Raw genomic sequence first — 24332 nt, 5'->3', positions numbered from 1 at the left:
GCATAATTTTTTTATTCAATAGACTAGCATTAAGCCTGGTAAAGCTCAAACATAGCACAATTCTTAGAGGTTGAGTACATTCAAACTCTATTACAAAGGGAAAATAAATAAATAAATAAATAAATAAATAAATAAAATATCTATTTTGACTACAAGGAAAGGAATATAGTTAATCATATAAATACTTGGGTATAAGCCAAAAAATTAAAATTACAAATTGATTTATCAAGTATTTCGTGACATGATGTCAAGATGACGCGTCACATGTCGGATACTTGGATATTTAACATTAGAGCTGATAAAATTTGATTAATAAAAAACAAGATATAATTAAGAATCTAATTTTTTACTCATAATATTTTATTTTTTATTTTTTATTTTTTATAAGCTATTACAAGCAAAATATTATATCGTATACAACGTATGTTTGAGAGTTTTATCTCATTTGTAATACTACTAAATAAAACACCTAAACTAAGGTAATGATGAGTCTATAAACACAATGGGTGTACCCTAAAGACATATGGGAAACCTTACTACAGTATCCAAGTGAGCAACTGTGTATTCTTAGACAAATATTAAAATCATGTTGGTCTCCATTATTTTGATGATAACAAAATGGATAACTTGATATTGTACTACTAGCGGTGTCTATGGCAAAACTCAAGACAAAAAAATGATCAATCAAATTGCCAAGTCAAGAATCAAAGCAAAAAACTCATTGAAGATTATTGTTGTAAAGAAAAACTTACAAAAAGAAAAAGCTTGAAGATCGATAGTCAAACTCAAATAGAAAATCTCAAGAACTCTAACTATGTAACCCAAATAAGTTATAGAACTTTAGGGAATGAAACGTTTCAAACTATATTGTAATTGATGTATATAAATATTTTACAATTGGTAAATCCTTTAGAATAGCCTATATCATGCTTAAATATCAAAAGTAGTACACCGATATATTACATGATCAATCAACCTACATGGGTTTGATTGATCATCTAGAATGCAGTCTGATAAAACTTATAAAGTATGATTGATCATTGGTTCAAGTATGATCGTTCATACAAAACGCTTCTAGGAAGAGGCTATAAAGCATGATTGATCAATCAATCGAAATAAGTTAATTGATCAAAGAGTTTTCTGAAATGTTGAAAACTCGTTGATTGGTACCCTGGTTGATCAGTATGCTTAAGGAATACAAAAATATAACTATTATATATGGTTGATTGATCATACCTTTCTAGTGATTAACTAATATTTTTTGCAGATTTTTGGAAATAGTAAAAAATGGCTAATTTGGCTGGGGAAGTTTTAAATAGGCCCATAAACTCACTGGGGACCAACAATTGAGCTTTTATTGGCAATTCAAAGCATTAAAAAGGTTTTTTTCAATTGAAAATTTCACACAAACCCTTTTTAAAAGAAAAACAATTTTATCTCAAAATCACTTCATTATCTATCAAATCACTTAGCATTCCTAGTTATCTTAAGCTCCTCTACATTATCTTTCGTGCTCAAAGGATTGAAAATTTGGATCTCACCTGGAGGACTATCTCATTAAAAGGATATTGTAAGTTTGATTTCAGTCTTTTATATATTAACTTTCTTCAATCAAGGTTTTTTTCTACCTTAAAACTAGAATAATTGGAATTATAGAACCTAGAATCTAGAAAGGGAGTGCCCACTAGAATCGAAATATAGTTTGTATTGAATCTCTAGGGAGAAATTAAATTGCATAATAGATGATTACATTTGACTTCAAGACAGTTTGAATTTCTTTGTATGTTTCAGTTAATCGAGCTATTATTGGAATTTTTTGAGTAATGGTTCTTGAGCAATGACTACTATTACGGGAACATAGAAAATAAAAAATCATTATCACCTTGTGGTATGTTCTTGTTAATTAATCCATGTTTTATTTTTGTACACTAAGTACTTAATTTTTAACTTAAAATATTAATTTGCCCTCCTCTTGACATGGCAGTTGATATGGCAGATGACATGTCAGAATAATGATGTGGCAGTCAATGTGTTCATCTACCTTACTGCATTGATGATGTGGCGACATGTAAACAGTCAAAGCTTACGTGTTAAAGTTGGGTATTTTTCAAAATAAATCGATGATGTCGTTGTTTTTTAAAATATGTTTTTTCAAATGGTTATTTTGGTAAAATTAAATTATAAAACCAGCTTTCCCGCGATTCGCCTTTTCATTCGTCTGTGAATTCCCTCTCGTTGCATTTCGAAACACGACGAAGCCCTGGCACGCTGAATGCTGATCTCTAAGTCCATGGTCTCCAGCAGTTTAATTTGCAGAACCAGAGATCGTCCGGCGCCGTGCATGTCCGAAGATCTGTTTTCAGGTTTGCATTTCATCGCAAATTTTTTGATATCGTGTAATTTTTTGTGTTACCATGTGAAGCATATAGACCGGCGTCGATCATTCGAAAACTTTAGCGATCTTAACCAGGTTAGTGTGACATCGTTTGTTTGTTTGTGTATTAAATTTTATTGTTGCCTTTGGTATCTTACTGTCGGTATCGGACACGAATGGATTATAAGCTGCGGCGTTTGTTCAGCTTCGTTGATGAGTTTTATTGAACTGATGCTAAGTTTTTGTTAGTTACTTCACGGCGTACACTGTGGCGCGATGTTGCAGTGGATACCTGCATTTCTTTTTTTTGTACGGCCTGTTTGTTTTTCTTAAAATGTGAATCAATTCCTGGCAATAGTTTGCTGTGGATTTGGTAAAATTTATTGTTGTTTTCTCTTCTATAGTTATTTTGATGAGATGGGACGAGTGAAAGATACAGAGAGGAACTGTCTCAGATAAGGAGGGAAAGTGATAGGAGAACAAAGAAAGAGAAAAAACATATGAAGCAGGGAAAATGAAAGGAGTTTAATTGCTTGACGTTCCAATGTGCTTTATTCATAGCTGGAGTCTGGACAGAAAATTTGAGGATCTGAAAGTAGGGTTGGAAGACTGGTTGTAAATAATATACTCCAAATATCATATAGACATTTAAAAATTTAGTCTGCCGTGTTTCTAATTTTAGATGTTATTCTTTTTGTTGAAACCTAGGATCCCACAATGTATAATCACAGTACAAGATGATTAAGGGCTAAGAAGAAGAAAATAATTCCAGAGAGAAGTTTTGGAGGAGAATAGAAATAGTGATGAATTTGGAAAAACAGGAGAGGAATAACAGGGTAATAAATTTGTCAAAACCCTCCCTTAAGTTGTATTTATAAATATTAAAAGTATTAATATTAAAAAAATACCCTTTACTCTATTAAGAGTGAATAAGTGATATCAATAATAAACTAATTACATTAATGTCACCCTAATTATATAATTTCTTCCAATATTTTTCTCCTCTTTCTTAACAGGCTGTGTAATTTCACTCTGAGTGTATGAGGTATATTTCTGCAGACATGTTCCATGGTTCCTCTGAGAACGGTGGAAGACCACAGACAAGGTCTACAAAGAACAGGTAGGATGCATGTAAATTCTTTTATTCTAAATGTGGTGATTCTGTCATCCTAACCCAAATATGTGACCACCAAGGTAAAAGTAACACTTTGAAGAAAGGGATACAATGATCTAACAAATGGTAATTACTTTGTCATTGAGAATCATTTTAACATTTTTTTCAATTGTTTTCTACTCATGTTCAATTCATGTTACACTCAAGTAAAAAAGATAGAGAGAAACAAGCTCTAATATAAGCGATGTGGTTAATCCTTTTATTCATATTTAAATTAGGTATTACTTCAGATGCCCTAAATAATCTCTAGAGATCCAATTCAAAATCATATAAATTGATCCTTATTCAAATTTTGAATTTGAATCCAGTTAACCTGCTAGCCAGCCTGTTGCTGTTGTTAGACTAGTTGCCCTCCTGTGACCCGTGCACCTAACCTTCATGTATTGTTGCTTCCAATTTTGGCCATGCCGCATTCATCTTCGACTGTGCCACATCCACCCACGATGGTCTTCTAGCTGCAGTGAGGCTTTATGCTGATAAATCATCTTAGTTCTGAGTTTGTTTGAGCCAATCTGTCGCATTAAAAAATATTGTATGTGTATGTACATGAGATATTTGAATGATGATTATATGAAATGTAGTGAATCTGGGGTCCAAGTTTTGTTTTCTATAAGTAAATCTTCTGATCAGATGTTTCATTTATCATGGACAGCTCATTTTTGGTGGAGTCTGATGGGTGAACGGTGAGTTCTTTGTATATCTTGGTTTGTGTATAGAAACGATTAAACTTGTATCATTGGGAAAAAATATTTGAATGCGTCATCAATTTAGGGTTACATTGGGTGTCAAATGGGTGGCATTGGCCTTGGGTTGGGTTTTACGGCCATTTGAAAAACCCAGGTTCTGATTTCTAATTTTCTAATTTCACCCTGTGGGTTGCAGATCAGAGATGACTTTTGAAGATATAAAATGGGGTTGAAATGGGTCGAAATTATGGTAATGGAGTGAGGACAAGTTGGGTTTTTTTGTCAAACACATGTAAATGAACCATGAAAATCCCAACCGGAGCTCGGCTGAAACACGCGTAACTGCATGCATGCACGTGCTAGCTACTGCGATAACGATTGTGAAATCTGCATGGGCGCGTGCTCTCTCCCCTCCGTCTCTGTAAAACCGACGTGCGACGTCCTCATCCCCTCTGCAAATCTTCTGTAAATCCTCAAAGAGAGACGTTTAACATTAATTTTCCGCGCTAAACATGGGTTGTCAACCCATGGCACCTCCGCCACCGGTGAGCTTCCAAATCTCAGTATTTAGTCAAAGAGATTTCCCAATCTATAAATGGCAAATCCGATTTATTACGCCATTAATTTCTCCTGTGTCCCCTCCCTTTCGCCATATCAGGCCGTGATCTCTTCACTTCCGGTGCCTCTATTTATACTCGTGGGGGAAGAATGCTAGGATTTTCATGGCGAGGAAGAAGGTGAAGCTCGCGTGGATCGCCAATGACGCGGCGAGGAAGGCGACGTACAAGAAGAGGAAGAAGGGGCTGTTGAAGAAGGTGAGCGAGCTGAGCATCCTTTGCGGGGTAGAGGCGAGCGCTGTGGTGATCGGGCCCAACGAGCAGCAGCCGGAGGTGTGGCCGTCGGTGCACGAGGCACAGCGGATTCTCCTGAAGTTCAAGACGCTGCCGGAGATGGACCAGGGGAAGAAGATGATGAACCAGGAGGGGTTCTTCCGGCAGAGGATCGAGAAGCTGAAGGAGCAGGCGAAGCGATGGACGACCGAGAATCGGGAGATTGAGATGGATGCGCTTATGTATCAGTGTCTCAGCGGGCGAAGCCTAGAGGATTTGGTCATTGAAGACCTCACTGAACTGGGGAAGAGGATTGAGACCAAGACCAAAGCCGTGCAGCAGAGGGTGGAGATATTCAAACGGACTGAGAGTCAGCCGCCGGCGCCGGCCACGGCCAAGCAGACTCCTGGGTTTTGGGCCGTGGCGGCGGCTAGGGGGAAGGTGAACAAGGTGGAGACTAACGAGCACAAGTCAGGTAACGGCGAGACGACTGCGTTACAGGCGGCCATGGAGGCGTTGCAGAGGCAGCAATGGCTGGTGGAGATGATGAACCCGCATGAACCGATGGGAGTGGGAGATGGGAACGAGGCTGTGAATCCATTTGGAGATGCGAGCTCCTGGTTCGATGCGCTCATGGGTGACATTTGATTCAGTCTACACGGATCATCAGAAGTGTCTGAAACAGCAAAGATAAGGGGTTACCAATTGAAAAAGCTTTTTTTTTTTTTTTTTTTTCTTAATTCTGATGTTTGTTTGTTTTCAGTAATTGTCATTCTGATAATAAGTGCCATGCATGGATCTGCTGGGGAAGAACGAACTGATTGCAGAGTCTAGTAACTGGTAGAATCGTCATGTGCCAGCCAGTACATGTCGGTACAATCTTTTTTGTTTCGGATGTAACAGTTGATCCAGGTCGAAATGGGATAGACCAGATGAGATGGTTTATATTAGTTTAGATTTGCAGAAATAGAAAAAAGAAAATAATCTCTTAAACAGAGGTCATGGTTTGTCTCTTCCAATCAAGAGACTAATCATTATCTTCTTATTTCAAAGACCATTATTTTTTCAATTTCAAGGAAAACTAACCCAATAGATATTTTGAATTTTCTTGTTGTCACATGTCTTCCCTGGTTTTTCTTAGTTTTATAACACTAGATTCTTGCCCAAATAAGAGGAAAGTTAAGGTTAAGAACACTTGTGTTGCCAATAATGGAATAGAAACCTTGTTGGTCAAGGACAAAGGAAAGAAAATTAGGTTGAATGGATTTAGTAAAAGATGTTGCAACCAAATATGAAACTAGAACAAAAGGAGGAAACAAGAAGATTGCCTCAAAATAAGAAGTTGCTCAAGAAATAAAACTCATATGTTGGAGTTAGCTTCACCAAATTCTTGCAACCAAATAAGAAACTACTAGAATTAGAGAAAATAAATTTGTCCAAGGTTGTAACTAGTATAAAAAAGTTGGTAGGAATTTGGACAAGCAAAAGAAGAAGAAAACCAAGAAGCAAAACAAGATTGAAGACAACTCAAAAAAAAGTTACTATTAAGATCGATGTCAGTACCTTTTCAACCCATGCATGCTCAAACCACATCAACCTTCTTTTTCTCCGTCTCCTCCATGTCAAGAATGTTGTTGTTTTCATACTGTGAAAGTTAATTAGACAACTTAAAAAACCTCTTTCCCAACTAATAAACTCAATCTTTGTATTCATTAATCCATGTGAAACTATTCCTTCATACTACTCACGTGTAGGCACATACCATGTAAAAAATTATAAAAGTAAACAACATAAGAGAGTAACCCAAGAAAGTAAGAGAGGTTGAACAAGTCGGGGAAAAAAAAGGAGTTTTACTCTTTATTTATAATAGAACAAGTTACAAATGATAAAAAAGTACCTCAACTCAAGAGGAGATTAAGAAAGCCCTAAATCTCTAGCTTTAACCACCAAGGAAAACTAGTAAAACAATAAATTAAATTGGGAAATAAAGTAGACACAACCTCTAGAATATTACTTACAACCCTTGCAATGTCCATTTTCACAATCTTAGCAATTTTCAATTGGAAAGAAAGGATAGGGAACTGCATACCTCAGATTGACATGGCTCAAAATACCATGTCTTACTAACCTTTGATTTTTAGATTACATTTTTAACCAGTGAAAGATTTGTTTTTACAACCCACATCTTTTGACATTCAATCTGTGCATTCAAATACCCATATCATAAATGAGTATACAGCTTCACAGCAATTGCATAGAGAATGCCTCCAAGCCACAAGAATTGGAACAAAACGGTCTCCGTGGGGACATCTCACCAGCCATTACGGAAGAGAGGCCTAAGGCTGGGTGGAACTCAGGGCACTTGAGAAAATCTACAGTAGCCAATCAAATTACGCAGTTCAATAAAAGTCATAATATCAAATTATTATATAAGAAAAATGAAGAAAGAAAGCAAAAAGTTCTTCGTTTACTACTTACTAATGTTCAAGCCAATAACAGAGAGGCTATTTGATCCCATTATCAGTGCAAACAAGTCTTTGAAATTTTGTTGAAAACTCCTCGTATGGCTGGACCTCTGTCGGTTGGACCATACTGATAGCAACCTTGAAATGTGACATTGACACTTCTGATGCATCAAGATTCTCCTGGAATGATTGGCAGCTTCGAATAAATAAAACTTTTGAAAGATGATTCATAGATATGTAAAGAGAAGGAGAGAGACAGACTTCAAGCGCAGCAAGAGCTGCTTCCCGACATATGGAAGATATGTCTGCCCCAGTACAGCCCTTAGTGAGATGAGCTAACTCTTTTAAGTTAACGTCTGAACTGCATGGCATTTTCCGCAGATGGATCCGGAATATAGCTTCTCGATCAGTTTCATTTGGTGGTCCAACATATAGCAGCCTATCGAACCGACCTGCATAAAATATGGTTGATTGATCAGTAACCGGATTAGAACTTTAGCTAGTATAATGAACGTTATAGTCTAGAGAGACATGGCAGGACCTGGCCGTAAAAGTGCAGCATCAATCTTGTCAGGCCGGTTGGTAGCTGCAATGACAGTAACATCTACTCTTTTGCTCAAACCTGCAAAAATAAATCTTGTTGGTTTCAGAATCCCTAAGAGCAAGACCTACTTTTGTAACTGACAACAGCATCTGGATCCACATCTGCATGTAGCAGCTGACAAACCCAAAAACCTTGCAATCCTCTCATTTTTTTATAAATCTCCTACACCTGCAGACTTCTAACGTTTTATATTTACATATTAGAAATTTGTCCCAGACCTCCTATCAAGCCTAGTAGCTAACAAAATATCAACTTGTAAAGGAGACAAACATGGACAATAGATTTTTTCTTTCCAATGTTGATGACAGTGATGTCTCATTGAGCCCACTTTTGTACAATTTTTTTTTAAATGGCATAGTTGTACATTTAAAGGACCCAATAGATGACATCATATCAAATTTTGGAGTTAAAGAGGATTTCATTAAAGTGAAAGAAGAAAGAAATTATTGACACAATATTTGATCTAAAAAATGTTTTACTTACCATCCAGCTCAACAAGAAGCTGACTCATTACCCTATCACCAACAGAAGCCCCATCATTTTCCTTCCCACGGGTGATTGCAAGACCATCAATCTCATCAAAGAATATAATGGATGGAGCAGCAGCCCTAGCTTTAGCAAACAAAGATCTCACAGCTTTTTCAGATTCTCCAACCCATTTACTGAAAAGTTCAGGACCCTTCACTGCTAAAAAGTTTAGACCTGCATTGGATGCCACTGCGCGGGCCATCAATGTTTTACTACAACCTGGTGGTCCAAACATCAACACTCCTGTAGGCGGATGAATCCCAACACGCTGAAATGCTTCATGATGCTTTTGAGGCCATTCCACAGCTTCTCTCAGTTGCTTCTTGATCTCTTCCTGCCCACCGATATCCTCCCATCTAACCTTTGGAACCTCAACTGTCACCTAAAATACCAGGGTTTCACGTATGGTTAGACAGCCAGCTGCTTGCGACATCACGCATTGTACATGCACAGAAACCACTCCATAATTCAGAGAATATAAGAAATTTAGGTCATGATGAGCCACTGGAAAAGGCATGCATGCATCTGGTCATAGACAGAATCAACCGCTAGACAGTTGGAAAACTAATCCAACTGATCAGACAACTGCTAATGCCATCTGTCTCACAACACCAAATTTCCGCTCTCTATATGCATATTGGCTGTAGATATTTGTAGAAATAACTTTTAAAGAAACATTTTCTCTGTTGGGCCAAGCTTTCCCGCATTCTCTAACAGTAAATCACAATCAAACAAACCAATCATCCCTAATCTCACCAATGCAACAGGGCACAATCATCATAACAAACTCATGCATCAAATCAGTACATCAAATGGCCCCAAATAGTGTTGATCTGAAGGGATAATGAGATGTGGACAATGTTTAATTCTTTTGAAAATAGCAAAAAAAAATCATTAAAAAGAGGAAGGCACCACTAAGAAAGGGCACTAAAAGAAATATAACAATCACTTCTCAAAGTATGGGACCAAGAAATAGTCAACAGGCAGCAGATATCCTCAATCTAGTTGAAGCACCTTCACAAGCACCACAACAAGCCTTAACTCTTTCCCAACCGATGACCACTAACAAGCCACCCTCAACGAGAAGAAGGCTGTAACAATTCGCAAACACTCCTAAGGCTCTCCAGACAAGCATGAAGCTCAGCTTCCATAGAGCCAAGTGTCAGCAAAATAGCAAAAGCTGAAATAGGAAATTGTAACTTAGAGAGAATTTCTAATTTAGGACTTTCTATTTTTAGAACTTAAGCTCCAAAAAGGAAATTAAGGCCTCTTGGAATTGAGTCATCTTCTTTCATAAACAAGGGTAATTTTAGGGTGATCTTTTATGTTTAGATATTCTTAAGTAGATCTTCCATATTATGACGTGCTGCATTAGAAGCTCAGTGGTTTCTTCATATTAATGATCTTTATGTATTGTCATGTGCTTTCACATCGCCTGAAATTCTAAGAGCTTAGCTGGTTTTTTAGCTAAAGCATGTAGTTTCCTACAACATCTTGTTGGGAATACCATACACATTTCTTAGTTGTGGTAGTTCCCATTTAACTTGCATTGCATCTTAGTCTCCTTTGGAGAGTCTTTACCTAAATAAACTTTCATTTTTCAAATATTTTTTAAAAAAATGATGTTTCAGAATTACCAAGCATTATAGAGCATGGAATTAATAATTAAAATTAAACATGTGGAAATATATAAAATAGTGAAAAAGAAAAGGTCATATCAAAGGCCTTTTTGGTAATCTAAACAAACAAAATTATTTGCCACAAACGTTCCACAAGCATTTCCTCATGTGTTCTTGTAGGATTTAAAAAATTAAGCAATTCTGTTATTAAAACGAGAACAAAAAATTGCTATAAAAAAATTTAAGGAAAAAAAGAAAGAAAGAAAGAAAGTGGAAGCTGAAAATCATGTACCTCTCTCATGGCACTAGGCCTCACTTTCATCTTGGCCACTTCAAAGTGATCCAAAGTTATTCTAAGCAAAGGCTCTTCCTCCACAAAAGCCCCATTATTATCATCAATATGAACTGCATCTTGAAAAGCAGCAGTTGTTCCTATGGTATTTGAAATATGAGGAGAAAGAACAGGCCCAGCTGATAAAGATAGATTAGAGAGCAAAAGTTGCAAAGAATCTATCTGATATATGGGCTCTGTAACTCTTCCAGCCTCAGCATGCATGCTTTTCAATTTGATAGCATGTTGCAGAGAAGTTAATGCAGCTTCATTGCAGAGGGACGCCAAGTCTGCCCCAACAAATCCATGGGTCGTAGAGGCAATATATTCTATTTCTGAGTTAGCAAGAGAATGTTTCATATCCTTGAGAAGAGTAAGGAGTATATCCAGTCGCTGCTCTTTTGATGGAACTCCTGGAAGCAGAAATTTACAGGAGTTCATGTCCAAATTCAAAAGCTGGCATAACCAAATGTAACACAAAGTGATAGCTACGTTCAGCTTTCAAGTCAATGAAAATTAAATTTAACATGTATATATATATATATATATAAATTTATGAAGAAGATTTTCGACTATGAATGCCAAATTACTTAATTAACAACATAGATTAGTGGATATGAGGACACAGTACAACATAGATGAGTGGATATGGATGAGGACACAATACAACATAGATTAGTGGATATGGATGAGGACACAATACAACAAGAAAATAGCCAGCATAATTCATTACATTTAAAAAAAGAACAAACTAAGAAACATGTCAAGGATGCAAAGACTTGTTACCAATCTCAATTTCTCGATCGAATCTCCCGTGCCTCCTCAAAGCAGAATCAATATTATCAGGCCGATTGGTTGCTCCAATTACAAGCAATTTGCAAGTTTTAGCCTCATCCATCAAGTTAAGTAATGTTACCACCATTCTATGAGACAAGGATTCACCTCCATCTTTTCGTATTGGTGCAATCGCATCCAGCTCATCAATGAACACCTTTAAGACGTCAAGGAATCAGTACTAAGCATTAAAGTATAATCCAATACCTTAGTGGACATGTTAAAATTTCTGCCTACAACAATACCAAGAAAGCAGACAAGTTATTACCATTCTTCTTAATTACAATTGTGCATCATTAGGCTTGCCAAACTTTATTCAAGTGATCTCAGACCCAGACAGAATATCATGTAATTTTAATTACTTGATGTAAAAAGAGAAAATAACAACTAGACATGTCCTGCTGAAGGCCTTACAAGCTGCAAATGTATGTTATAGAAGAATTTGTCTCATTGTAAGCACACAAAAGTTCTCCATAAAGCAACTTACATTAATGCTCAGTGGTTACGCTCTCAAATATAGAGTACTTAATTGCGAAATGAATCCCAGAAACTAAAACTATACTTTTTCAAAAAAAAAAAAAAAGTTGACCAAAAGGAAATGGGAAAGACAATGCTTGACAATACACTCCCTGTAAACATACCACCAATTTTATAGATAATTATGTCCCAAAAAGAACCAAACAAGGGTTTCCAAAATATTGAATAAGAAAAAAGACGTACATGAAGAAAAGGAAAAAAGAAAAAGGTGGATGTATTTGAACAAGTGTTCTTTATTTAACTCATTATTGTCCAAAAGGACAGTGGATTTGTTAATATTTGTTGTATTTTAGAAAACATAATGATAGATGAAATCTCATTAAAGGAAAATCAGAGAGGAAAAGAACATCAAGAAAAATATACAAAAAAAATGAAAAATGAAATAGGAAGAGTACTGCCTACACCAAAATGTTCCCCATTACACCTTAGCCAAAGAGTCTGCCAACCCATTAGCATTTCTAATGGCGTGGCACCAAGAAATGTTTAGGCTAAATATTTGTGGCATTGGGCAATGATTAAAAAAAAACCTGAATGAACTTATGTTCATGCTCAAATATGCTCAGGTCCTTTAGAATGACTAACAGAACATCGGAAAGCTCATATCTCTAGCTTTTACACATGTTTTCTCCAAATTCCCACAAATACGTATAAGACAGATAAATATATAATGGGCAGAGTCAAATGGTTATTATTTTAATATCATTTTGAATTGCAATAGACAACTAAGTCTCTTTGAAACTTAGTGCCAAATCCTTTCATTTTGTATTACCTCCAATACCAAATCAAAAGAGAATGATTAAATCAAAAGAAGAGCATGAGAAATGAAGAGAATGATTAAATCAAAAGAAGAGCATGAAAATTTTCATTTCTCATTCTCTTCAAAGAAAAGGAAAAAAGAAATAATGGTGAAAAGTTAATAAAATTGGGAAATGTAAAATGCAGTCAGTGACTTTTTCTTTTTTTTTTGTGAGAAAGAGTGCTTATGCAGTCAGTGATACAAGTTCATAAAAGTAAGAGAGGATGCAAAAGGGAAGCTAACCACAGCAGGTGCCTCTTGCCTTGCATCATGAAAAACTTTTTGGAGTGCCTGCTCACTTTTGCCATAATCTTGACTAGTGATCTCAGGACCATTAATGAGGAAGAGTTTAACACCAGCATCATACACACAACAATGAGCCAATAACGTTTTTCCTGTACCAGGTGGGCCATGAAGAAGCACTCCTGTATAATTTGCATTGTGAAGAATCTAGTAATACAAAAAAGCTTCTTATCATTTCCAAATGATGCTGCAAGTATCTAATAACAGGTGACTTCAACTGCATTAATAAATAGAAGGCAGTTGCATGAGTTTTATGTTTTTGTTTATTTGAAAAGTTTTCCTTTTTTTGGGAGTGTAGTTATATTTATTTTTTTGAAGTAGTGCTGGAATGTAGTAATATTAAGTAACGACAATTGTATTCAACACTAATTACATGTTTCAAATGTGACCAACTATAAATGCCAAAGGTGAGAATGTCAGTATAATTCAAAGATAAAGCTTAAATCAATAATGCAAGTAAAACACCAACTGAATAATAAGTTGTGTCCAAATCAAGCTTTCATCTATGAGGCATAAGCGAGTCAACTTCCTCAAAAGATCGTTTTTTATTATTATTTATTTATACAAAAGGCTAATGTATCATTTTAAAATACTTAGCAGCTAAACACGACGCATTCAAGAGTTCATTTTCAACTTTGGGGTTTACTCACAGATTTGCTCAAATAATTCTAAACTTGTCAAGGCTTTCTGACCAGATCATAAGTGTAAGTTAACTCTCGTTCTAAAAGTTTATAGAATTAGATAGCCTGTAAGTTATCGTTGAGTCCTTCATAATCTATTTGGAGAATTTTAGTGCAAGGCATTCAAAGAATGAAACACCAGAAAACTGAACACAATATCCTAGTAGATCAAAACTCAGTCATTCACTAGCCTTTTTGAACAGTACATACTCTAGACTCAGAAACATACTTGCAAACTTCTCTGAACAACACTGGAAATAGTTTTGAAATTTGGAAAGAAAAAACACGTATTTCCACTTGGAAAAAGTTAGCAAACTGCTAAATAAATGGAAACATTGTTCTTGTCATCTTTCTAAAAAAAAAAATAATAGCAGCCTTGTTAAAGAGTAATGCCACAAAGATAGATGAGCAATAAGATCGAGGGTTTATTAGTTGGGAAAAGATTTCTTAATTTGGCTAGTCATTTGGGGTAGACATTGGACCCAACTTCACATGGTATCAAAGTAAGTACTCGTATGTGTAACTGTAAACCTGAACATGAAGGAGAGTGTTGAGTGGAAAAAAGTCTCACATTTAAAAGTGTTAAGAAAAGTTAATAGGTTATAAGGTAGAGCAACAGAAGACCTCCTAAATGACTAGTCCATTTGGGATGGGCCTTGGACCCACCTTTCATATGGCTCTGATACCATGCAAAGTTTCATCCAAGGCCTATCCTAAAATGACTAACCAAGTTAGCAAGCCCCTTTCCCAACTAATAAACCCAAGATATTATTATTCATGTATCTATGTGGGACAACTCTTTAACACTTCTCCTAATGTGTAGGTTCTCTTTGTAGCTCTACAACTAGACTATTTGAGTGGAGGCTCACACAAGAGCACCCGCACTGATACCAATATGAAAGTTGGGTCCAAGGCTTATCCTAAAATGACTAGTCACTTACGAAGCCTATTGCTCAATCTTACATAACCCATTAACTTTTCTTAACACTACTCAGTGTGAAACTTTTTCTCACTCAACAAGTTCGATTATTTGATGGATCAGAATGAATGAAGCTTACTTTCTAACGAACCAATAGTAACAAGTTACAACATGTATTGCATATGAGTAATGAAATAGAGGAGAAGGTTATATATAAGTATGATACCTTTTCAAAAATTACTTCCTTTAATTGTGCAGATTCTTTAGAGAGCCCACCCAATTTTGAAATGGCAAATTCTTCCTCCTTTGCAATGGACAAACCTCTTTCTTTGAGATTTTCCTTTGTTGATGCAAAGAGATGTACTTTTGTCTCAGGACCAACAACAAAAGCAGCATCAATATCAATTATCGAGGTCAAATCATTTTTCTCTTTATATGACATGTCCCCATTAGAATCTACATGAGACAACTTTGAGGCTTCCTTTACAAGGAAAAGACAAGGCATCCCACATATTGGGACAACAACAACATTTCCATGGAGTAAAATGCGAGAAGCAAGCCAATAAGATGAAGATATCTGCAAAAGTTCTTTTGTCTGTTTGTCTTCAAGTGCTGTTCTGATAACTGTCATATCAAAGGTCTCACTAGAACAGTGTCCAATAGACAAAAAGTCATCTGAACTCCTTGATTTGACATTTGATCGAGATGAGGAGGGTGTCTTTGGGGATGAAACATCACCCTTATTGAATAAATTATTGTCTGATTCTACTGCAGTGCAGATCAAGGATGGGCTCCCGTGGCATCCTGATGGTATATGACTAGAAGGAACCACTTCCAGGTAGAGGTCTTTGCATGTATTCAGAGGCACACAGGAGAGCTCCAGATTAGTAGAATTAGGGAATTTGTTAGTCCCATTTTGAGTTTGAATCTCTGTTTGACTTTTAATAAGAGATATAAATACAACTCTTCCCATGTGAGGACTTCCCATGGTTTGTGAAAGGCTCCATGACAACTTCACCTCATTCTTCAAAACCTATCAAAGACATGCATGCTAGACAAATAAGACACTAGTGGCATGAAGAATATCATTTGATGTTTCAAATTTATAATAACCATGACAGAAAATTATAGTTGGAAAAATTAGGTCATCTGAATTGACATTCAAACCTTTCTTAAAGAAATTCTTTTGGTTTTCCTTCAAGAGCAGAAAAAAAAAAAATAGAAATAAAAACTTAATAACACTAAGAGCAGCACCAATACATGATAAAATTAGAAAACATCCTAAGTCATAGACAGACAAACAACACAAAAAGAACTTTTACTAAGAAAAGGACCAACAAGAATAAAGGCAAAATTAAACATAGTATGCCAGTCTTAATGATGACCAAGCATTATCTTTCAAAAGCAATACATCTTGATTTCTGAGAAATTCAAATATCTGAGTTTCTACAGCTATTAAGTAATACTTGTGCATGGAAACAATTTGTGTTATAAGCAGCTCCTTGGTTGACAATTATGTGTTTATTTTTCAAGTAAGTTGTAACTCAGTGGAAAACAAAATGTTGAATAGCAACGATTGGTCACATTCTCAATATACTTCAGGGGTAAAAAGGTTAAAATGAGCGTGAGATTTCAAAATCCTGCTAGTTGGGGTATTTCATTCATCTGCTAAATGATGCTCCTACACTCTGTTGTGTGTCAAAAATACATAATTTAAAACTTGATAATAGGGATGGATGGACCTAATCTGAGTTCCACTAAAATAAGCATAAAAATACTTCAATTTAAAAACATTATGTTATCACTTTAATGGTATGAATCATGTTACTCCTGTCTTATCTACTGTACCATGAGAGATGCTTTAGAGTATATATGCTTATTGTAGGAAGCATGTAAGAAACCCCATTGTTAGCCAGGTTAAACAATAGCATTGTAGCAGTTTGTCTTTTTGGGTATCAGAAAATTTAATGAGCAAAAGAAAGCCCCGTAGTGTAATATTACATTTTTCACTAAGACAAATTTTATACATGACACATAGAGAAAGAGAGAGAGTAGTCCAAAACTTGAGTCTCTAGTTAACATCAATTACATGGATGAATTGGATGAGCTGGCCAAACAGGGTAGTTCAAATTGGCATCTCACTCATTTCAGGGTGCAACCATATTCCATTTATTGTTTGACATAAATATTATTCTATTAGCACCTATATTCAAAAATAAAATTATTTAAGTAACCATCCTCGTCTATTTGAAATAAGGGGCACTAACAGTTCTGTCCATGCTTCAAATGATGCTGTCTTCTGCAATATGCTTTCAATGAAACATGAAAAAATATACATGGTGCAGTAATACTTGACACACAAAAACTAAAAAATTCTACTGAAGTTATTGCCACAACAAACTACTGAAGTTATTATAGCAAGAAGAAAGTGAACAAGAAACATAATTGGAATCCAAACCTTACACGATGGGAAAACAATTGCAAGAGCAAAGAAGTTCCCTATTTTTTCAGTAACTCTAGCAGCTTCGCTTTCATATCCATTTGCTAATGAATCAAGAGGGGAGCCATTTGAAACTTTTTTGCTTGGGGCAGCAAGGGACGTCTGCAGATACAGTGGTTACGAGAAGCAATTATGTACTGGAAAGAAGCATATAGAACTACTGCCTTCAATATAAATTTGTGAAATAACAACAAAAAAATTCTAAAAGACATTCAAAAATGCCTTTTGGACAGGTATAAGAGAAATTACTTGCATAGATTACCAGACAATGAGAGAAACAAATATAATACATACACACACACACACACACATACACACATATATAGAGAGAGAAAGAGAGAGAGTGAGAGAGAGAGAGGAATCAAATCATGCAGCAAAAATATATCCACTGGTTAAGTTGCACATCCAGTAGATATAACCAGGGAAAAACATGTATTTAGAATTGGATATACACGTAGGGCAAAAAAAAAGGAATGCCATTTAAATCTAATAAATGGACTTTACCAAAAGGTTAAGTAAGCAGAATAGTAACATGCATCAGGAAGCAACCCGGTGAGCATTTGGCCCTACTGGTAAAATGCAACTGTCATGCAATAGCAGCTATTGAAGATGAGTACTCGTGAAATTCTGTTTTTCAAGTTTGAGAGAGAGTCTCTCAAAGTACATGAAAGAACATCCACTGGTAAAATGTTACCAAAGCCACATTAAAGAAACTATTGAAATCCATCACTAGTAACTCCTGTTTCCACAACAAAAGCAGGATTTTCTAGCTTTAAAATGTCCGGATACCCCATAAACCAAATGTTTTAAACAATATTTTCTCTAGACAAATGTTGTATATGTACATAAATTGCATTGGTCCTCTTAACTTCGCTTTAAAATGTTACCACTTGGGGGGTTGGGTCGTGAGAAGTATTTTGCACATAAAAGCTTAATGCCAATCACACAACCAACAGTCATCACTAAGAGTGCTTCCCAACAAGAAACTTTAAAATCTTCATAATTATGCTCACAAAAGACTTACAACATCTACAGTAAAAGACTTACAAAATGCAGTAGATTTTTTTGCAAAAAAAGAGCACGAGGTGAAGTACCGAAATGAGGGACCCAGGGGGAATGGATGCATTCACCATTGCCGATTCCGACATCCAGATGGTGGCATTGCGTCCATCGGACTGGGATGTGATATCACAAACGCGGCCAATGAAGGCAGATTTGGAAATGAGAGAAGGGTACTTGCGGGAAGCCAATTCAAGGAGTTCATATATGAGAGACTCATCTTCATCAGATTGAGCTTGAGGGGTTGGAGACTTTGATGGTGTTCTTGAAGTTCTCTTGCTCTTTGAGCCCTTTGGAGGCATCTCTCCCTCTATCAACGCTCACTTTCCCTCTCTCTTAAAAAAAAAAAAGGACCTGTATTGATGATAAGCTTTTATTATTCTTTCAGTTGCTGAGCAGTGAGCCGCATGAGCATATCAAGTAATGAACAAGCAACCATCAAATCAGTACATCTTTGCACCCATAACAACATCAAGCTCATTGAAAATATAAATAAACCCCTAACATATTTTAGGTTCCTCTTCCAGCTTTAAGAGAATCCCAAGTACAGGGTTCTCTCGGTAGTCAGTACAAAAGAAACCTAACCTTATTCGCCTGCTCAGAGGGACCAGTTCAAATTGGTAAATAAGTTTGGAATGCTCTCCGTACTCCGTAGAAGAAGGAGCCAGTGAGAGGAGCAAAAGAAGCAAATAAAAGAAACGAGTAGAGGAGGTGGAGGCGAGCGACGGCGGTTGTGAGGGCGACTGGGCGAGGGAGAGCGGGAAACAGAGATGGGAAACCGGATCCTCTTGGGTCTCATTGTCATCGACCGGGTTATTTTGATATTCGAATCGTTCGATCTTATATATGTTTGATCGGATAAATATTTATTTTGTGAAGAGTGAGTTTCCCTCCAAAAAGCAAAAACAATTTTATTATCTACAAATAATTTATTTTTCTCATAATAATTTTACACGAAATATATTTAAAATAAATCAATAATTTATAAGAATAACAAGTCAAAAAACCCATTTAAATCTATATGGTTTATATATTATATTTTTATCTATAGTTATAATTTAAATATATTTAAATTTTAATAATTAATAATTGATCATATTTTTTGTTACTAAATATGTAAATATATTTTAAAAATCCCCATTAAGGATTTTCAAAAAAATATAAGATTTATAATTTAAAAAATAATAAAACTAAGTTTTATAAAATATTAGGCGCTCTTAAAGTAAGTGGATTCAGGATTTTTAGAATAAAAATGAATAATATTTTTAAGGGAAGATAAAATAATAATAATAATAATTATTATTATTATTATTATTATTATCGTTATTATTGTTGTTGTTAAAAATAATTTTGGGGTTTAAAAAATCAGTCCTAACCTAAATACTTTAAATTAGAGAACAATATATATATATGCTTTTAAATATACCATATTATATAATTATTATTTTTATAAAAATGATTATTTATGGTTTTTAAATATGTTAAAATTAAGAATCTATTTAGTATTAAGTCTAAAAATAATTATAATGTGATACGGGTTGAGCCAGCTTAAACCAACCCGGTTTATGTTACTGGCCCGTCGGGGTGCTGGTGAGTCGCTGCCGCGGACTCTTTTTTTAGTTTTTCCCCTCCGAGCGAAAAGAAAGCATTTTCCTCCGACCCGCCCTGCAGCTTCCGGCAGCCCGTGGCCTCGGCACCAATCAAAGGTCTCCCTCGTTGTTATTGTCTTCTTTGTCATATAGTTAGTTACTTGTCGCGTGGCCTTGCCTTTGATCTTTCCCCTCTTTCATGGAGGGTGTTGGGGCTCGCTTAGGGCGATCCTCCACCAGATACGGCCCGGCGACGGTTTTTAGTGGGCCTGTTAGGAAATGGAAGAAGAGATGGGTGCACATTACTTCATTTTCATCCAACACAGCTCCCTCGTCTAATCACAACAATGGCAGCAGTGGGTCCCATCTGCTATTGTTCAAGTGGACTCCGATGTCTCAGAGCAACGGCACTAGTAACAATTATAACAATGGGAAGGACGAATCACCGGCTGTTACGGAAGAACCGGCTAAAAGGAAATTCAGATATGTGCCGGTATGGAAGATTATTTATTGCTTTTGTTTGATAGAATCTAGTTTAAAAGTGTTTAAATTGGCAGGTGTGCCGGCTTTTGCCGTTCTGTTTTTCACTCTCAAGTGTTACTGTCTTTTATCATGGATTTTTCGTGCGTAGAAATATGTCTGCAAGGTACTTTTTTTTTTTTTTGGTATCTGGAAAAAGAAAGTGTTTTTTCAGTTTTAAAGTGATTTATTGCAAACAGGGGTTTACACTTTCGTTCATTGTACTGAGGAAAATAAGGGAAGGGGTTTCTGCTGGGGGAAATGGGTTGGTTATGCTACTGTGACAGTGTTTTTGTTATCAGGCTAATCTTCCGTACTGAACTACTGCGCGTAAAATGCCTGAGATGAGCATGAGAGATTTTCCTTAAATTTTGGCACTCCAGGTTTTTTTTTTTTATTTGAGCTCCTTAATGAGCTTTCCAGAAACTCTAATTAACTTATTTTGAGTCTCTGTTTTGTTTTGCTTTGGTTTTTGCTAATAAAATTTCGCTTCACTAAAAAAAATAAAAAAAGAATCATTTATAGTTCGTTTTTCATAACGTTGTTGATAAGTTGTATGGGTGAGACCTCTGCTTATTTTGATTTGCCGTGACTGCATTCTATGGTTGGGGTTAGATGGAGGTGTTTTATTTGATCTGTTTCCTCAATAACGAATCATGGGAAGAAATTTTTTACTTATGGGATCTTGTTGTCTAGACTTTGACTGAGGTGAGACGAGTTTATTGTGACTATATATCTGACTTTTGAATTTTTCTTGATACCAATATTATTGATAAGATTGTATGACTTTGGTGGCTGTAGCCATCAGGTTTTGTCTAGATTCAGATTTGCCTTGTTTCAATTGAATATTTTTCCAGAAAAAAATATTTGATTTTCTTTGCTCCAGTAAGATTGCTAATCTGCTAAGATGAAGTTTCATATTCTAATTTCTGTTGTTACCATGGAGAAATGACTTGTACCTATCAAGTATTGGAGACCAGTGGCTTTAGGTTCAGGGTACATATATTACAAGGCAATATATTTATTTGGTTGTCTGGCTTCTTCAAATTGGTGTTTACTATTTTGCAAAAAGGGCTTGTATATCATTTAAAATTTAAATTGTTTCCTGGAGCATTAGAGATTTGGATGAACCCTGTGCAAGAGGGTGGTCATCTGGAGTCTATTGGGTGCACAGGAGGATTCAATTTTCATGCCTCAAGAGTCCCTAGAATAGACACAGGCAATGGTTGCTGATGTTTGACCCGTGAGAAGCACTCATTCTTGATGGTCTACATTATAATTATTGTTGTTTACAAGGAGTTATTATTACTATTGTAAAGTTACAAATGCTTTTTTTTAAAACAATATTATTTCTGCTATTGTTTTTATTACTGCCAGTAATTTTGTAGGTGAAATCGGTCTCTGGGTGTTATTTTGTATCTGTTAGTAGCTGCAGATGATTTGTGTTGACATGATGATTTTAAGGGGGTAAACTGGGGCTCATTTATATGGTCAAATAAATCAATGGCTATTTTTTTTTTCACTATGGATGGCTCTTCTCAGGAAAGATTGGAAGAAACATATGGCGTCACTGCAGTACAGTACAAACTTTGACCATCTCTTTAGTTAACTTTTTTCTTAATTGGGTGTCTTGTGGTGCTTTATTCCACATTTTAATCACTATTGTGGGACGGTCCAGCACTGCATCTTGGCTCTGCATTTTCTTAACCGAAAGCATCTCAAAAAATACTAAAACAGGAAAAAGATGTCCCAACACTTAAATCTATGCATTTTTTAAGTGGGACGAGGTGGGAATCATAACAATAATTTAAAAAAAATAAAAAAAATACTGTTTTCTTAGATGCTTCAAACAACTCTTAGTTGTGGTGATGGTGTTCTCATTCCGAGCTTCTAAAGTCATTTTGGTGTCATTGATCCTTATTACAGGTTTTATTGTGATCTTATTGTTGTCATCCTGTTATGAATTAAAAAAAATTCCTACTTCATAAGGCTGTCAATTCCAACGTGCATGTAAGTGCATGATCTATTGGATTGACAGTAGATCAGCAGATGTGTTCTACAGATCAATTCTAGTATTTATGTATTCAAGCTGGTTTCACTTGTTTATGTTTCCGTTAATTCACTTGAGGAAATGGTATTTGGGTTTTAAGTAATTTGCTTATTGGTTTAGATCTTTCTCATTCTGTGGCTTGGCCAAAATACAGATATCCATAATTGCAGAACGGAAGAAAGAGGAAGCTGAGAACGTTGAAGAAGATTCTAAGCCAAATGCTGAAAATATGATTTCTGATTCATCCCCTGCTGTAAATGATAGAAAACCTCATGTAAATAGTGTGGAAATGGAAGAAAACCAGGTATATTGTCAAAGATCTTCCCGCGTGTCTTGTGCTTCATTCATTTTCTTTTCTTAATGCATTCAATTCTTGTTGGAAGATGTTATTTGTGGTTTATTCATGTCACTTTTTCAAAAAGTTGATTAGTCATAATCAAGTGAGTTTGAGGTTCAAATGGTTTACCTTATCTGTAACAGATATGGTTTGAGGAACCAAAAGAAACTTTTCTATGCTACCAATATGAACAATTGTCTTGGTCTGTGTCAACCTATTTGTCTACATAGAATCACCTGACAGTGGTCAATATCTGAGAAATATTCGTTTCAAACATAATATCAGATGATATTGGCCCTTATGTGATGTACATCATGATTCTGCAACCATCCGTGTGAATCTACCTTTTGGGAGAGTTGGCTTTGAATCTCGACCATAGGAGTATTTATTGCAAATAATTTGTGAATAGGTTGAGAGAGTAGTTCTATGAGATCTGTATCTTCAAAAGTTTTTGTTCCTCTCAAGTTTTCTTATAATCAAACCCAAGGATAAAAAAAAAATCATTGCATGAATTCTTCTTTATAGAGTAATTTTTTTCTCTGATGAATCATGTCTTGATTTGTCTCGGATGGGTATTTTGTATTTTATTGACGACTAGCTGGCACAGTAGTCCTCAACGATAAGTCTGGCTATGCAATGCTATTTCACTACTGTAGAATGCTCAAATGATGTCATTGAATTACATGATGCTTTCATGCACTATGGCTATGCAATGTTATTCTTCTACTGTAGAATGGTCAAACTGATATGGAGTTACATGATGCTTTCCTGCACTACGTATTTCTGGACTGTGAGTTGAATGAAATTCAAATTAACTTGTGTTTGCATATTTCAGGAAAAAGGTCATAGCAGACAACAGGACCTGAATGAAACTAGTCTGGACTTAAGCTTGGGTTTGAAAGCCCATGATGGAAACAAGGATCAAAGTGAAGGCGGTGATGTGGAGATGAAGCCTGTGTCAAATTCAGAAACCAAAGGCAGACAGAAAAGAAAGTCTATGGCACCTGATCTAAAAATGAGAATGTAAACCTAGTTCATACCAGTCCCTACCATCTGATTACCCAATGATGTATCATAATCTTTTCTCGTTATGTGGGTTGGCTTTTGGTCACCAAACACACATTTATGGACTACAATTGATTATCGATATCAATGAAGCTGGTTTTGGGTCTCAAATTCGATGTAGAGGTATGTGGTAGCCTGAAAGGATCTGTGGAAATAGAAGAAAGTGCAGAGACTGGCTTTTGCTCATTGGGGTAGATGACTGTGAAGAAACAGTCCCCTCTGTCCCTCTAAGAATCTCTCTCTAACAATCACTTAACAGTCACTTAACAGCATGTGAAGTGAAAAAGGATCTGATAATGTACCAATAACAAGTGTGCAGTTGCATATATGTTACTTCCATCTGAAATGCTTGCTTTCACTTTTATCTCTGTTTTTGTTCTTTGGAAAACTCTACTACCACAGTTTCCTGAAGTTAAACCATAGTTGTCTTCATAATTTTGTGATACAGTTGCTCATCATCTTCATCTCTCCCACTTTTCTTGTCAAAACAACTTTCTTGATTTCTTTTTCTCATCCTGCTTGTTATTTCTCAG

General features: G+C 35.8%; 3 protein-coding genes and 1 long non-coding RNA gene across 4 annotated transcripts; 3 read left to right on the top strand and 1 right to left on the bottom strand.

Moving 5' to 3' along the window:
- The first annotated feature begins 2263 nt into the window (after positions 1–2263).
- On the top strand, positions 2264–4273 carry LOC137938801 (uncharacterized). The gene is made up of 3 exons (XR_011109906.1): positions 2264–2363; positions 3391–3494; positions 4201–4273. It is a non-coding gene; the product is annotated as an uncharacterized lncRNA (long non-coding RNA).
- Positions 4274–4950: 677 nt separating this feature from the next.
- On the top strand, positions 4951–5755 carry LOC137966458 (agamous-like MADS-box protein AGL80). Its single transcript, XM_068813078.1, has one exon. It carries the CDS (start codon positions 4957–4959, stop codon positions 5710–5712), a length of 756 nt encoding a protein of 251 aa, XP_068669179.1. The 5' UTR covers positions 4951–4956; the 3' UTR covers positions 5713–5755.
- Positions 5756–6937: 1182 nt separating this feature from the next.
- Positions 6938–19028, bottom strand: LOC137940342 (calmodulin-interacting protein 111). Its single transcript, XM_068785364.1, has 12 exons — positions 18825–19028; positions 18275–18593; positions 17139–17282; positions 14907–15713; positions 13022–13228; positions 11398–11602; positions 10573–11024; positions 8617–9043; positions 8071–8151; positions 7791–7981; positions 7543–7709; positions 6938–7436 (listed from the first exon to the last, which is right to left on the bottom strand). Exons 2-11 carry the CDS (start codon positions 18539–18541, stop codon positions 7569–7571), a joined length of 2922 nt encoding a protein of 973 aa, XP_068641465.1. The 5' UTR covers positions 18542–18593; positions 18825–19028; the 3' UTR covers positions 6938–7436; positions 7543–7568.
- Positions 19029–19851: 823 nt separating this feature from the next.
- LOC137942684 (uncharacterized) lies at positions 19852–24022 on the top strand. Its single transcript, XM_068788417.1, has 3 exons — positions 19852–20321; positions 22552–22701; positions 23570–24022. Exons 1-3 carry the CDS (start codon positions 20028–20030, stop codon positions 23759–23761), a joined length of 636 nt encoding a protein of 211 aa, XP_068644518.1. The 5' UTR covers positions 19852–20027; the 3' UTR covers positions 23762–24022.
- Positions 24023–24332: the final 310 nt, after the last annotated feature.

This window comes from Aristolochia californica, unplaced genomic scaffold (assembly GCF_029961685.1).
Source record: "Aristolochia californica isolate CCGP_79_NKW_82.1479 unplaced genomic scaffold, dmAriCali1.0.hap1 SCAF_10, whole genome shotgun sequence".
Lineage (NCBI taxonomy): Eukaryota > Viridiplantae > Streptophyta > Magnoliopsida > Piperales > Aristolochiaceae > Aristolochia > Aristolochia californica.
The sequence above is the reverse complement of the archived record's forward strand: the minus strand, read 5'-3'. Positions and strand labels throughout refer to the sequence as shown.

Coding starts and splice junctions, on each gene's coding strand:
- LOC137966458 (XM_068813078.1), top strand. CDS start 4,957: ATGGCGAGGAAGAAGGTGAAGCTCGCGTGGATCGCCAATGACGCGGCG.
- LOC137940342 (XM_068785364.1), bottom strand. CDS start 18,541: ATGCCTCCAAAGGGCTCAAAGAGCAAGAGAACTTCAAGAACACCATCA. Junction 15,714..17,138: donor TTGTTTTCCCATCGTGTAAG/GTTTGGATTCCA, acceptor TGTCTTTGATAG/GTTTTGAAGAATGAGGTGAA. Junction 11,025..11,397: donor CGATCGAGAAATTGAGATTG/GTAACAAGTCTT, acceptor TTCTGCTTCCAG/GAGTTCCATCAAAAGAGCAG.
- LOC137942684 (XM_068788417.1), top strand. CDS start 20,028: ATGGAGGGTGTTGGGGCTCGCTTAGGGCGATCCTCCACCAGATACGGC. Junction 20,322..22,551: donor GGAAATTCAGATATGTGCCG/GTATGGAAGATT, acceptor GCCAAAATACAG/ATATCCATAATTGCAGAACG. Junction 22,702..23,569: donor TGGAAATGGAAGAAAACCAG/GTATATTGTCAA, acceptor TGCATATTTCAG/GAAAAAGGTCATAGCAGACA.